The 17,146-nt window shown below is 34.0% G+C and overlaps 1 protein-coding gene across 1 annotated transcript; it reads right to left on the reverse strand.

Moving 5' to 3' along the window:
• Nucleotides 1–4,269: 4,269 nt before the first annotated feature.
• Nucleotides 4,270–5,442, reverse strand: LOC126888711 (uncharacterized protein DDB_G0287625-like). The gene has a single exon (XM_050657092.1). It carries the CDS (start codon nt 5,440–5,442, stop codon nt 4,270–4,272), a length of 1,173 nt encoding a protein of 390 aa, XP_050513049.1.
• Between the last annotated feature and the right edge of the window lie 11,704 nt (nt 5,443–17,146).

The following is a 17,146-nucleotide window of genomic DNA, read 5'->3' on the forward strand; positions in this document are numbered from 1 at the left end:
TATTATGAGCATTGTTTGAGAAGTGACACAAACAAGGGCTTTAGATGCTTCTATGAGTTCGTAAGGATGATTTTCATCGATGAGAAGGGCGTTTCTGGAATAAATTTGAAGGAGATTTTCTTTTAAATTTTCGAGTTCACTTAATGTGAATAATTCAATATTTGGGATATCCAAATGGGATAAAGTGATTGTTCTGATAAGTTTCATTAGGAATTCGTTAATATTTTGAAGGTTAATTATTTCATTATGTAAGGCAACATAACCGTCAAAATCGGCAGATAATTTATCAACTGCGGATAAAAGTACGAAACTGTTATTATTAATTTTGTTTATGAGTTTGTCGAATCTCGTATCAATTGATTGTCCAAATGAGATTTGATTGTTAAATTTTTTTATGATTTCGTTTTCTTTAAGTTCAATAGCTGTAATGTGAGTTCTTAATATCTCTAGATCTGAATTATCGGGATTACCCGTTACATATTTGATAGCTGTACCGAGAAAATTAAAAAGTCCTCTTTTCTGTTTTCTAGTTATTTTGTGTAAATTATCTTTGGCTAGGTCATGTAAGTGAGTATACTGGGAATACAATGAGGACAAAGGTTCATTTTTTATAGGATGCTTAAAATAGTGGATAGGATCTCTTTCTAAGGTTTCTTCTAATTTTTGTAAATTTATGTGCAAGATGTGTCTGTGATAATGTGAGATTTCTCTGGACTTTCCAACTTCTTCGGAAAAGTAACCATTATTCGGAATTTGTTGGATCTTGAGAAGATGTCCCAGGGATAGGATTGTCCTGTAAAGAAGTTTTGTCTATAAGTTTTCGAGTCCTTTTTGCAAATTTTAAGTGAGTGCTCGTTACGTTTTGTTTGTCAGTTTTACCAACTACTTTCGTCTTATCTTGTTTATCGGGACGTAATTTAGAATAGGGATTTTGTAATTTAGGTCTATGTTTTTTCTTAGTTACGTACAGGGGTTTTTCAAGATTTATTTCGGGTATCTCTTCGGCAGTCTCGTTTGCTTTGTCAAGTATGTTTTGTCTTTTATCTTTTTGTTTTTTATATAAGTGCTCTATAAAGGGTTGAAGTTCGTCTTTGTGTCTCTGGTTATAGGTTTCATATACCGGAAGATCAAAATCGAAGTGTATTTCTTCGGCATAAGGTCCGTAGAGAATAGAAAAAGGAGAATAATTCGTGGAACTATGGATAGATTGATTATAAATTAATACAGCATGGGTAAAGATGTCATCTAAAGGATCGTTTGGATTTTGGTCTTTTAAAGTTCTCAGTTTTTCGATAAGGGTAGAATGAAATCGTTCTACAGGGGAGTTAGAAGAGGAGTTATTTACTGTAGTGAAATGTAGTTCAATTTTGTGAAGATTCATGAATTCTTTAATTACGGCGGAATTAAATTCTGTACCACTATCACATACTATTTTTTTGGGATAGTTGTGGTGTGAGAAGTAATGTCTGAGTTTGCTTAGGATTGATAACGAAGTTTTGTCGGGAATTTTGTAACATTGTCCGTATTTTGAAAATGAATCGATAACTGTTAGATAGAGATTTTTGTTGCAATGGAATAAATCTATGTGTATGATATCAAAAGGTTTTTGTCCAAGTAAAGGTCCTAACTGTGGAAGTTTGTAGGGACGTCTTTCGTATTTATTTTTTAGGCAGATTTCGCATTGATTAATATAGTTTGAAATAGTAGTTTGCATATTAGGCCAGTAAAATTTATTTTTTAAATGTTTGTAGGTTTCTACGATACCGTTATGATTTTCGGTATGGTATTTCTTTACGCATTCGATTTGTCTTTCTTCTTCTTCAATGTCTTGAAGCATTTTATTGCAGAAAAAAGTTTTAACGGTTGAGTCGATATTTTTTCTAAAATAGTTGCAAATAAAAGGTCTAAATTCGTGAGAGACTTTTATGGCAAATTTTTGATTGGGCCTTAAAATATTTTTAAAAGATTCTGGTATTTCTATTTTCCAATTCTCTGTGACATTAACATTGTATCTGTGCTTGTTAAATATTTTTTTATAAACCATATCGAAATTGTCAGAGTGATCATTAATTATAATTTGATTCGTCGACATATTAATTGGTTCTTCCGAAATTTGGATTCCAGAAATGGGATTTTCGACTGCAGTGTGTTGCGTATCATCATCATTTTGTAATTGGTCAAATTGTTCCAAAAATTCGTCCGGGTCAAATTGTTCATCAATATCTGAAGGTTCAGCACAGTTTGAGCTGGTACTTAAAGCGTTAATTTGTACTCTAGAAAGAGCATCAGCAACTTGGTTTTCCTTTCCTTTCTTATATTTTACATCAAAATTATATTCGTCAAGTTTGAGTCTCCAACGTGCTAATCTAGACGTGGGATCTTTAATTTTATATATCCAGACAAGGGGATTATGGTCCGTTTCGACTAAGAACCTTTGGCCATATAAATAAGGGCGAAAATGTTTACAAGAATCTATGATGGCTAAGAGTTCCTTTTCGATTGTGGAATAAGCTTGTTCAGCGGAATTTAGAGTTCGCGAATAATACGCTATTGGATGATTGTTCTGAGAAAGCACAGAGCCAATCGCTACATTGGAAGCATCAGTAGTGAGAACAAAAGGTTTTGAAAAATCTGGGTATTGGAGTACAGGGGCATTAGTTATCAGTTGCTTACATTTTTCAAATGACTCTAGATAATTAGGATTCTTAGGGTCGACTACGGCTCCTTTGCGAGTACATCTAGAAAGAGGGGACGTAATTTTTGCAAAATTGGGTATAAATCTACGATAATATCCTATAAGACCTAAGAAGGATTTAATTTCTTTGACTGATTTTGGCAATGGGAATTTTTGGATAGCTTCTATTTTGATAGGATTTGGTTTAATACCATCAGCGGTTACTAAGTGACCAAGAAAAGCAACTTCTTTCGTGAGGAATTCTGATTTATCTAATTGTACTTTCAGATTATTTTTCCGGAATGTATCAAAAATTGTAGCAATATGAACAAGATGCTCGTGTAAAGACTTAGAAAATATAATAACATCGTCCATATATACGAAACAAAACTTGTGAAGAAATGGCCTAAGAACATTGTCCATTAATTTTTCGAAAGTGCTTGGGGCATTTTTTAAACCAAACGGCATCCTTGTAAATTCAAAATGACCATGAGGAACTGTGAAGGCAGTTTTCTCTATGGAATTGGGATGTACTTCTATTTGGTGAAAACCTTGAGCAAGATCGAGAACTGTAAAATATGTGGCCTTACCGAGATTGTCTAATATTTCGTCAATTTTGGGCAAAGGGTATTTATCATCTATTGTATTTTCGTTTAGTTTACGATAATCAATTACCATCCTAAATTTTTGCTCTCCGGATGCATCGGCTTTCTTCTTTACGATCCAGACCGGAGCACTGAATGGACTTATACTCGGTCTAATAATATTATTATCTAATAATTTATTTACTTGTTTTGTAATTTCTTCTTGCATATTTTTTGGATGCCTAAATCCTCTTACATAAATAGGATTTTCATCTCGCGTTCTAATTTCATGTTTAATGCCAGAAGTAAAAGTTAACTTATTTTTATCATCATAAAAAATATCTTTGTATCTTTTGCACAATTTTAAAATTTTATCTTTTTCTTCTAAATTTAAATGACTAGTTCTGATAATAGAAGGATCAAAATTTGTTGGGCCATTTGAGACCTCATAATTATTTAATTTTTCTACATGAATAGGTTCAAGTTGAATATGATTACAGAAAGAAATATTATCTATGTAATTGTCCTTTGCAATGTGAATGGACTCTGGTATGACTACGTGATTAATTTCGGTCTCAGGGAATAAAATTTCACCTTCCGCATCGTCTACTGGAATTTTACTATACAGCGTTTGAAATGGAATTGTGACACCGACACTCTTAAGGGTCAAGGTTTTTGTCTGATAATTTATGACAGCTTGTAAATTTTCTAAATCGCGATTCCCAAGTAAAATATGAAATTCGCGATTCCAATCGGCGATTCGGGCATCAAAAATTTTATTTACGTTCATTTCTTTTAGTAGAGGGGTTTTTATATTTTGAAAATATTTACGAGTCACGTTCATTGAAGTTAATGTAAAGGGTTTTTCATAAATGTGAGAAGAATTAAAATAATTTACAGCTTTAGGGGAAATAATTGTATCAGAACCTCCTGAGTCAATTAAAACTTTTAAACCAGTTTTGGGCATGATAAAACATGGTAAACGGGGAGAGTTATTAATATTATTTAAGTTTATAGAAGAGGTGGGTCGTTGTTGAAAAGGTCGTACTGAAAATCCTGAGAATGTTCTTGGCTATCTGATTCGATGTCTTGTGTGAAATTTTCGGGATTTTCGTCAGAATTAGCATCTATGTTGAAATTATGAGTTCTTGTAGAAACAGTCATGGGTTGATTGGATGAGATTGTTTGTACACCACTCATAGGAGAAGTATAATTTCGATTTGGGACATTTCGTCTATTATAAAGATTTTTTGGGTTAGGTTTTCTGAAATTCGGATTATTGCCGAAAGTATTGGGCTGAGAATCGTTTCTAGGATTATTGCCGAAATTATTGGGCTGAGAATAATTTCTAGGAAAGCTGGCTTGATTAGCCTGTGGAAAATTTCTTTCGGGAAAATTATAGTTAGGTTGTTGTTGGTTAAAATTAGGTTGTGGCGAAAAATTAAACGTGGGCTGTTGCATATTACCAGGGGGATACATAAAGTTATTTTGAAAATTGTTCGGATTATTATTTCTATTATTAAATCTATCTGAATTGTTTTGATTAGAATTATTTGGTTTTTGTCTAAATGTATTCGGTCGTTTATTTTGTTGACCTTTCAAGAAATTCATGTATTGTTGTTGACTTTTGTGGTTATCGTATGCAATGCATTTTTGGAGGGCAGCTTCTAGAGAGTCAATTTTAAAATGCGACAAATATTCGCAATAGGGGTCGTTTATGCCGGTACAAAAGGTTTTAAGGGCAATATTCTTAAAATAAGGGGTTTTGAACGTAACTGTGGCAGCATTGTCATTAAGAGAGATATGCTGTAGAAGATCATTTAAGTTATTGGAAACTCTTTGGTGATACTGGTCATAATTTTCGTTAGATTTTTGTACAGTGGTAGACAGTTGGTTTACTAAAATTTCTTCAGAACGTCTATCGCCATATTTGGCGAGTAAAGCGGGCCGAATTTCAGTCCAAATAGTTTTGTTAGAATAGTTTAAAAAATCTCTAGGTTCACCCTTGATACGAGAAACGATATTAGCATTTAGAACAAACTCTTGTGGTTGGGTAATTTCTTGGGTACCCAAAAATACAATTAAATTATCAACCGATTTAATAAATGTGGAGAGATTATCTCCAGTAGAAAATTCGGGTAAAGTGTTGCATAAGCTAGAAATATCACTATTAGACATAGGCATTTTTAATTTTTTAACTGATTTTTTAGAACTACGGATATTATTATGTTTAGAACTACTAGAAGTATCTAAGACAAGATTTTCAAATAAAACTTCTAAATTATCTCTTGAAATATCGTTTAAAATGCTCATAAAGGAAAGTAAGGAAAATAGACTTACAGGATGATGATCACTGGTGATATTATCTGCATGCTCTTCCTTCTTATCCCAGGTTCAGCGGATTCTCGTCGAACAACTGAAGTTGACCAGGAAACGGGTGGTTTCTGTACGAAGAATCCTGTTCGCAGCGCCAGAAATGTTGGGAACACTTAAACGTAACTTTTAAAAAAGATTTTATTTGAGAAATCACAACTTTTACAACTTATGGAACTATTGTTATACAATTAAATACGAACTAAAAAGAACCCTGAAAAATGTATGTTGCATCTATTTATTGGTTCGGTTATGCTGCGTCGGCTTCCGGGTCATCGGTCAGCCTGGAACGTTGAGGCTTGCATTTCTATATATATATATATATATATATATATATATATATATATATATATATATAAAACAAGGCTGAAATATTGGGGTAGCAGCAATCTCAAAGAAAACTCTTTATAATAGTTCCAAGCTTTCGAAAATGTTTATTTTCATCATCAGGGAAACTACAATCATAAATAGACAGTATTTAACAAATAGGCTAACTGAAATCAATAATAATTGCTATCTTTGTGTTACCAAAAATCCAGAACACCATAGTTTCCTCTCACTATATATTTAAATTAAATTTAAATTAAACTTGCTGCTACCCCAATATTTCAGCCTTGTTTCCTAACTGTTCAGCAAATATTATATACCTGTTATATATATATATATATATATATATATATATATATATATATATATATATATATATATATATGAAAAATAGATAATTGCATTTCAGTTAGATTCGAACCCCACCGGTGCCCCGACTAGTTTCGACTCATGTCAAGTCGTCATCAGGAGACACTAGGTAGGTGTTCGAAGCTAACTGATTTGCCGCTATTACTTCGTGAATTTATAAACTAAATCCACCAGAGTATACTTAGTACGACCTCTGTATGTGAAAAGAGAAAATAATTATTCTCTTGGTAGCCCGGCGAATAGCAGAATCAAGCTTTATAACAATAAAGCTATGAAAGGCGATGTAACGGAATCCTTTTTCCGACAATACATCATGCAAACACCGTTTGGGCTAACCAATTCGTCTCTTACTGGAGAATACAGTAAAATGAAAAATAGATAATTGCATTTCAGTTAGATTCGAACCCCACCGGTGCCCCGACTAGTTTCGACTCATGTCAAGTCGTCATCAGGAGACACTAGGTAGGTGTTCGAAGCTAACTGATTTGTAGCTATTACTTCGTGAATTTATAAACTAAATCCACCAGAGTATACTTAGTACGACCTCTGTATGTGAAAAGAGAAAATAATTATTCTCTTGGTAGCCTTCTGCTATTCGCCGGGCTACCAAGAGAATAATTATTTTCTGGATTCTCATTCTGACCTCCGTCAAGCAAACATCGTATCGATAGCATAGCTATAATTACGGTGATAATTAAAAACCAATTTTGATAAAGTTTAAAGTTTTTACCGCAAAAGTAAAACTTACTGTAGTGAATAAAAACAGTGATTTAATCAAGTTCATCCATATCAACGTTTGAATCTACAAAAGCTGTAAGTAAACAAAGTTTGTTTACATATATTTAAACAATTATTGTCGAAACTATTATTTGTCAACCTTGATAAGTTAAGATATTAAGTTCTTCAAGGGACAGGACCGTAATTGCCCAATACACATATTATAAATGTGGATTTTAAATAATGGATAACGAAAAACAAGGGGACTATGTCCCTAATTCCCATCTGAGTCTCTCCATACCACACCCAACCCAACAAAATTTCCAATCATATGCATCAATTACAACAAAAAATCAAACATCTTCAAAATTCCCTGATAAACAACAAGCCGTCTTATTTACTTCCATTGACGACGTAAAAATCGAAGACTATCTAATAGCCTTGGGCAGTATTGTAAATCCTAAAGATATCATTTTCGCTTCACGAATTTCACAAAATAGAGTATGCATTTATTTCTCCTCAAAAGAACTTGTAGATAACTTTTTAAAAAATTATGGTTAAATTAAAATCAACAATCAAATCCTCACTGCCCGCAAACTAATCACTCCAAGTCAGAGAATTGTTTTATCCAATGTGTGCCCTAGCATACCACATTCTATTTTAGAAGCCGAGCTTATAAAGCTAGGTCTAAATCTGTTATGTCCTATCAACTTTCTTAAAATAAATGCCTCTCATCCAGAATTTAGTCATATTCTTAGTTTTCGCCGACAAACATATATTACTCCATTGGAAAATATTGCAACATTACCAGCTTCTTTTCTCATAAATTTTGACAATACATCATACAGAATTTTCCTAGCAACCGACAATCTCGAATGTTTCTCTTGTAAACAATCAGGTCACTTGGCCGCAGTATGCCCACTTCTACCACATAACGAGCCAACGTCATCAGATATTCTCACCCAATGCACAGAAGCCACCAACACTAGAGGGTCTAATGATGAATCTCACCAAAACATTAGCACAACTCCAGTCAATCAAGATGTCAGTGTACATTCCAAAGAGCAAAACGAAGAGAATACTGAATCCACGAAAACATCTGAAACGATACCCCAAGAAACTTCAACGGTTTCCGTTAAACGACAAATGTCAGAATCCACACCGCCGCACGAAGACCTCGAAAAACAACCCACATTTCAAAAACCCAAAGCTAAGAAAATAAAACCGGACAAATCCATTCACGATGAAATGCAACCATTACAACGAATGTTTGAAGACAATAAAAACAATTTTACACTTAACTTTAACCAGACTTTAAATTTCTTCGAAGCAGCTCAACAAAATGCGAACATACTGGATCTTCTTAAAACATATACAGACAATGTACCAGGTTTCCTTAATGATCTTGACGCTATATAGCCTCAATGCTCAAAAAAGTTAAAAACAAAAATCACAAACATTAAAAAGAAATTACACCATCAAATTTATCAACCCGATAAACCGACACCAATGGAAAACGAACTCTCATCTTCACAAGAATCCTTAAATACTTAACATTCACATCTATAATACAATGGAACCTTAACGGGTACCATACCCGTTGCGTAATGTTACAAAAGCTAATTGCTCAACAAAAACCGTCAGTTATTTGCCTCCAAGAAACTCATTTCAAAGATTCTTACCATGCTAGGTTAAAAGGTTTTAAATGCTTTTACAAAAACAGGACTAATAGAGATAAAGCAAGTGGTGGAGTAGCAATCTATATCAACCAAATTTACGAAGCAGAACCAATACATTTAAATACATCTTTAGAAGCCGTTGCAGTCACTATTAATAGTGATATAAAAATCTCAATATGCAACATTTATATCCCACCAAGTGAAAATTTTTCAACGGCCGTAATTGAGGAACTACTTCAGCAGATCCCATCTCCCCGTATACTCTTAGGAGATTTTAATAGTCACAGTCCGTACTGGGGGTCCAAATTTCGATCATCAAAAGGGAAAACACTAGAACAATTACTTGACAGTAAGAACCTAAACATCTTGAATACAGGGGAACCCACAAGATTCAATATACAAACAGGAGAACATTCAGTTATCGACCTGAGCATGTGCGATCCTATCCTACAAACATCTTTAAATTGGGAAGTCCACCCCTACTTGTACGGTAGTGATCACTTTCCTCTTATTATAACCCGTCCTTTCCAAACTGCATCAACAACCCCTCTCTCAAAATGGAAATTAAACCAGGCCAATTGGACACTCTTCTCAGATGAAGTAGACCAAAAACTGTCATACCTTCCTGACCCCAATACCTCAGATATAGCTTCAACTTATGTACAGTTTTCCGAGATACTATTGGAAGCAGGGTACAAAGCAGTGGGAAAAACCAAAACTCTAAAAACTCACACACCAGTACCGTGGTGGAATAATGAGTGTGACGAAGCGATCAAAAAATACAAGCGGGCTTTTAACAAATTCAGACGATGCCCAACTACACAAAATCAAATAGAATATAAAAAACTAAGAGCTGAATCGCGGTATAAGATTAAGCAAACCAAAAAACAAAACTGGAAATCTTTTGTGGCATCCATCAATAACTCCACCCCCCTTTCTACATTTTGGGGAAAAATTCGTCAACTATCTGGGAAACAGCAAAACGCTCAAATTAGTTTTTTAAAACATGATGACAAATTAATTACCTCAACTGAAGAAATCACAGAAACGTTTGCTGATCTTTACGAACAAAATTCCAGCACCAGCAACTACTCTCCGAGATTTCTTCAATACAAATTTAGAAATGAAATGGAGCTAATCGTCACAGAGAACACGGATGACTACATGAACTCTCCAATTTCACCAGAAGAACTGGACGATGCATTGTTCGGCATGAAAAACTCTTCTCCAGGATCGGACGATATACCAATAATTTTTCTCCAAAAACTAAGTACAAACGCTAGATCATACCTCCTTAATATTTTAAATCAAATGTGGATACAACACTACTTTCCAAAATCTTGGTCAGAATCATATATTATACCAATCCCCAAACCTCAAAAACCTAAAACAGATCCCCAATCCTATAGACCAATATCCCTAACCTCATCAACTTGTAAGCTACTGGAAAAGGTTATAAACCGGCGCCTTTCGTGGTTCTTAGAAAACAAAAAACTGCTAATCCCGGAGCAGAATGGCTTTCGTCAAAATAGATCAACCACCGATAACCTAGTTGATCTTGAATCCGAAGTTCACGAAGCACTCATTAACAAACAACACTGCCTAGCTATTTTCTGCGATATAACAAAAGCCTACGATTGCACATGGAGATATGGTATAATAAAAAAGCTTCACTCCTGGGGTATTAATGGACAATTTCTAAAATTTATTCAAAATTTTCTTCAACTCAGAACATTTAAGGTAAGAGTAAATGGAACACTCTCATCAACTCGAATCCAGGAAAACGGAATCCCTCAGGGCTCGGTGTTGAGTGTGACTTTATTTCTTGTTGCAATCAACGATATTTTGGAACAATGTCAACAACCAGTTAAAGGAAGACTGTATGCCGACGACCTAGTTCTCCTACTAAGAGGAACAAATATAGAATCCACCCAAAGAATCCTTCAAAGCACATTAAATAATCTACAGAAATGGTCCGATAAAACAGGACTCAACTTCTCTAGCGAAAAAACAAAATGCCTACTTTTCTCAAAAAAGCGAAAAGAGGATAATCCAGTTTTAACGTTGAATGGTAAGAATCTTATCTTTGTAAAAGGAATAAAATTTCTCGGTCTTACATTTGACAAAACATTGGTTTGGAAAAATCACATTAAAAATTTGAAAGGTACTTGCCAACAAAGTATTAATATTTTGAAGACACTATCGAGCATCTCCTGGGGCAGCGATACGTCAACTCTTCTACGAATTTTTTCATCCTTAGTTCGATCAAAAATTGACTACGGCTCAGTGGTATATAACTCAGCTAAGAAATATGTTCTTAAAGAGCTAGATGTCAGTCAAAATACGGGATAGCGAGTCGCTTTGGGCGCTTTTCGAACAAGTCCCATACTAAGTATATGTAGCGAGTCAGGGCAATCCCCCCTAGAATTTAGACGAGATTTTTTGAGTTTGTCGTTTGCTTGTAAAGTTCTATCCTTTCCAGATAACCCAGTTTACCATAATGTACATACAAATCGTTTTAATCAGTACTTCTCATCTCACCCTCAATGCGATCCGCCTTTCTATGAACGAATCAACCGATTACTGCAAAAATATCATATAACATTCCCGACCATATACCATCCTACCGAAAACCCTCCTCCTCCATGGACTGTAAATAAACCACGAATTATTACTGATCTATCAAGATTTAATAAACATGAATCTCATCCAACCATAATATTAAATCATTTCAAAGAGATTATGGATAGATTTAGCAACTACCAACAGATATACACAGATGCATCAAAAACAGCGGACGGAGTGGGAGCAGCCATTTTCTCCAATACCCATAATGCTAAATTTAAGCTGCATAACAACTGGACTATTTCCAATGCAGAGCTGTATGCAATTCTTGAAGCTTTAAAATTCATTAACAAATCGAACCAGAGAAATTACACAATCATAACGGACTCAATGAACGCCCTTTGTGACATTCAAAACATATATTCCTGCAACCCTATTCATAAAGACATTTATCAAGAACTTCAGCATGCTGCAAAGGGAAACAAACATGTGGTATTAATCTGGGTTCCATCCCATATTGGAGTACACGGTAACGAGGTTGTGGACCGCCTAGCTCACGAAGCAGCAACAAGTGATCAAGTTCATCTAAATAAAATTGTGCCAAGTGATGTGAAATTGTGTCTTAAAAACGTAGTTAGTTGTGCGTGGCAAAACAAGTGGTCGCAGTGTTCCGAAAAACTAAAACAAATTAAAGGCAACGCTATACAAAAACAGGCCTTTTCTTTACCTAGGAAAAAACAAGTTATCTTCACTCGGCTCCGACTTGGTCACACCCGTCATACACATCTCTACAAAATAACTAGAGTCAATCCTCCATTCTGCCAGCAGTGTCAAACAAACGTAACAGTTAAACATATATTATCCGACTGTCAAAAATACCAGCAAACGAGAAGTAAACTTAACCTTCCCAGAGACATATCGGAGCTTCTTGGAGACGATAAAAATATCAATAATATTATCCAGTTTTTAACGGATATAGGAATAAAAGACATTTAATTGTACCACAAATTTTCCAGATTTCCTTTTTGTTAGTTCATAAGTATGCACTTAATATTGTAATCACTGTTTATTTTTAATAATGTATTTCCGATTGTTGTCGTTTATAACCCCAGTGGTTCGGACGACATTAAATAAAAATAAATAAAAAAAAAAAAAAAAAAAATTATTTTCTCTTTTCACATACAGAGGTCGTACTAAGTATACTCTGGTGGATTTAGTTTATAAATTCACGAAGTAATAGCGGCAAATCAGTTAGCTCCGAACACCTACCTAGTGTCTCCTGATGACGACTTGACATGAGTCGAAACTAGTCGGGGCACCGGTGGGGTTCGAATCTAACTGAAATGCAATTATCTATTTTTCATTTTACTGTATTCTCCAGTAAGAGACGGATTGGTTAGCCCAAACGGTGTTTGCATGATGTATTGTCGGAAAAAGGATTCCGTTACATCGCCTTTCATAGCTTTATTGTTATAAAGCTTGATTCTGCTATTCGCCGGGCTACCGTACTATATATATATATATATATATATATATATATATATATATATATATATATATATATATATATATATATATATATATACTATAAATATAACTATATATATATATATATATATATATATATATATATATATATATATATATATATATATATATATATATATATATATGTGAATTGTTCGTAAGGGGATTTTTCCACATTCTCTATTTCATCTATTTGATTATATATATATATATATATATATATATATATATATATATATAGTAAAAAAGGTAGTCCAAGTTTTTTGACTAGTTTGGAAAAAATATATAAATACTTTTTTCTTTTTGGGTGTGGTAGTCAAAATAAAATAGGGCTGTGCTATGGCTTACTATTTATTCTATTCCAAGCTTTCGGAGGCAATTACCTCCTTTTTCAAGGTTCTACAAAGAGATTACTTGCTAAGTACTCAAAAAGAAATACAAAGTTTTAACTTACCAAGAATGCTAGATTAAGCAAAAAACCGACATACGTTGAAAACGAACTTATTAAATAACATTTAAAGTAGTTAAAAAGTTAAAAAATACTGATTTTATAATTAAAAAATATGAAAACGACATGATGCATGTCGTCTTAAGTCTGGATCAAACCATTTCACGAACAGAAAGAGAGTCAATAATTAATTCAAATAAATAGAGGCGTAAGACAGGGTGACACAATATCACCGAAACTTTTCAATCAGGCTTTGGAACATATCTTTAAAATATTAGAATGGAAATAAAAAGGTATAAAAATTTGAGGACAACACTTGAACCACCTAAGGTAAGCAGATGATAACGTATTGATAACCGATAAAAAAGAAGAATTGTTTAAAATGATAAAATAACTGGACTTAGAAGCCGGAAAGATAGGCCTTAATATGAACTACAGCAAGTCCAAAACCATAACAAATACAGATGAGGATATCACAATGAGGATCGGACAAGATAAAAGGAAAACCAGAGAGCAGAGATCAAAAGACGAGTTAGACTGGCATGGCGGCATTTGGAAAACTAAGCTACATCCTTAAAAACAAAAGATATCCACAACATCTTAAGACCAAGGTATACAATCAGTGCGTACTCCCTGTTCTCACTTACGGTTCTTAAACGTGGACGTTTACAACAGCAAACATGGACAAGATCATAAAAACGCAAATAGCAATGGAAAGGTAAATGTTGCACATAAGACTATTGGATAAAAAGAGAAACGAGTGGATAAGAGAGAAAAACAAAGTTAAGGATGTTAGACAAGAAGTTGCAAATTTGAAATGGAGATTTGCCGGTCACACTATAAGACAAAAAGTAGACCGGTGGAACAAAATTCTCATAAATTGGAGACCACGGGAATATAAAAAAAAACAGCGGAAGGCCACAAATGAGATGGTCAGATGATGTCAAGAAGCACGTGTGCTCTAGGTGGATGACTGTAGCTACAGACAGAGAAGAATGGAAAAGGATTGGGGAGGCCTGTGTCCAAAGATGGACCGAAGAAAACGTTTATCTTAGGGCGGATATCTTAGATAGATAGATCGACTGCTAATATAAATTATTACTCATAAATTTTATTACGTGTGCAAAACTTTTAGTTTCAATGAAATTACACCATACTTTCCATTTCTTTGTTTCTTCTCTTCCTTTGACCCCCATCAGGATGTTGGATTTAGGCTAGGTATTTTAATTTTCGTTTACCCATATGGCCTCTAGTACCACCTTTTCCCGCCTCTACTACTTGCTGTATCTATATATAGTTTTATTTCTCCCTTTTCCTTTTTACGTTGTTCTTAGCTTGGTGGACTTTCCTTGTAACTCTGTTGCGTTGCATCTTCATCATATGCCCACCAGTTCATTTGTCTGTTTGCCATTTTATTCATTATTGGTTCTTGGTTGGTCATTCTCCCTATCGTCTTCTTGCTGAATCTATCCTATTTTGTATTTCCAACCATTCTTCTCAGGTAACTCATCTCCATTACATTTATCCTGTTCTTAAGTATTTCCAGAATTGTCAGTTTTCACTTGTATAGAGCACAGTCGGTATCACCATTATGATATTATATTTTTATCCTTGTGTCTTCTGTAGCAAATCCTCTACGTCTTCTTATTAAACACAACATTAAAATAAACAACCAAAGTGAGAGCAAAGAAATTGAATGAAGTTATAACATTCGCAGAAGAACAACAAGGTTTTAGGTCGGAAAGGTCATGCACTGACGCTATATTTATAATGAGGTAAGTTCAAGAGAAATCGTTGGAATACAACAAACCGGCATGCACCTTATGGACCTTAAGAGAGCATGGGCATTAAGAAAGCATTTGACAGGGTCACATTAAAGGACGTTATCTATTTGTTATACTCCAGAGAGGTACCTCTAGGAATAATTAAAACGATCAAAAACATCTACCAAAACAACACAATAAAATAAAAGTAAAAGTGGAAGATGAACTAACTGACCCAATTGAAGCCAGCAATGGGATAAGACAGGGGGATTCCTTGAGCCCTTTATTTTTCAACCTGATCATGGAAGAAATAATAAAAAAAAAATAGAACTAAAAAAGGATACCAAATGGTAGAAAAACAACTTAAAATTATCTGTTATGCGGACGATGCAATACTAATCTCTCAAAGTGAAGATGATTTACAACGTATGCTGCACCAATTCAACATAACCGCCAGAAAATTTAACATGTTAATTTCTTCAAAAAAGACAAAATGCATGGTTACAACAGCAGATCCAGTAAGTGGTACATTGGAGCTGGAAGGTCAAATAATAGAACAAGTGATGGAGTTTAAATACCTAGGCATCACACTATCTAGCTACGGAAGGCTCGAAACAAAAGTGGAAGATCAAGTGAATAGAGCAAACGGAGTCGCAGGTTTCCCGAATGACAAAATATGGAGAAATAAAAATATCGGAAAAGAAATGAAAGGCAGAATTCACAAAACATTCATCAGACCAATAATGACATACGCGCCAGAAACAAGACCCGACACAGAGAGGACAAAAAGATTGCTCGAAACAGCGGAGATAAAAAACTTTCGAAAAATCGATGTTAAGACTCTATGGGACAGAGCTAGAAGTACAAATATACGACGGAGATGCAAGGTGGATAACATTAATAACTGGGTAAGAAACAGAAGAATATAATGGAACGACCTCATAAGCCGAATGACAACAAATAGGGTAGTCAGTACAGCGAGAGACGGTTCCCCAATAGGAAGACGATCAGTGGGAAGACCACGAAAACGATGGAACGACAACTTACTAGAGGCACATTGAAAAACAGACAGAGTCATGTCTATACAAAAAGAAGAAGAAGAAGTTTTCTGTAGGTTATCTTTTTCACAGTATTGGCGCTAACGCATAGAACAACTAGTTTGATTTCTTTATTCTATTAGCGATTTGTTCTATTGTTTGCTTCAAAAACAGACTGTTAAAAATATAATTTAATTGCGCTAATAGTCTTTACAAAAAGCTAAAAATTAGGTAATCTAGTAAAGATAGCAACAGGTCATAATTTATTTTTAATAAATTCAGCCCGGAAAGCTTCCGAGAAAATTAAAATTCTGGCATATTGGAGCAAAAATTTGAAAAGGTGTGAAGGTATATTTACTGACGGAATTTACGCAATTATAATTAGCAACGTTGGTAAATTTTATACGCTTTGAATATGTGTAGAAAAAATTACCAACCTTTTACACTTTTATTTGTGTATTGTCAGTAGTAATTGCACAAGAGCTCTAAAATTATTGAATTTTTCCCGAGTGACACTTTGACAGACTCGCCTTCGGCTCGTGAAATTATGTCAAAGTGTCACGAGGGCAAAAATTCTATATTAATTTTAGAGATCGAGTGCAATTTGTTGCGATTATTTCATGAATAAAACTGTTCAAAACCAAAATTTTATTGTAATTTATTTATGTAAGTACAAATTAGTACAATTAAACACACAGTTGATATAAATATTTGGCGGTTGAAAGTCATCACTTATATAATTTTTAAAACACTAATTGTCATTAATGTCACTGAATGTCTTTTTTCATAGCAACGAAGGGCATCTGACGTAATATACTTGACGATGGGAAAGTATCAAAAATTATCAGTTTAATTTTGATTTCTGTAGCTTTCTATTGGTCAAAATCTCCTATGAATGAAATAATCGCGATAATTTCATTAAAACATGAGCACAATAAGATAAATTTGAAATAAATTAGTAAATAATTTCTAAATATTAGTTTATTGCATGTATTATAATATATTATAATGCCATATTACAAGATATTTTACTCTCTGGAAAATTTACTTTCGCGCACACCGTGCGGGAAAGTGCAACTTTCG

Source organism: Diabrotica virgifera, chromosome 7 (genome assembly GCF_917563875.1).
Source record: "Diabrotica virgifera virgifera chromosome 7, PGI_DIABVI_V3a".
Taxonomy (NCBI): Eukaryota; Metazoa; Arthropoda; class Insecta; order Coleoptera; family Chrysomelidae; genus Diabrotica; species Diabrotica virgifera.

Bases quoted from the DNA above. Each gene is read 5' to 3' on its own strand.
- LOC126888711 (XM_050657092.1), bottom strand. From the start codon at position 5,442: ATGCCTATGTCTAATAGTGATATTTCTAGCTTATGCAACACTTTACCC.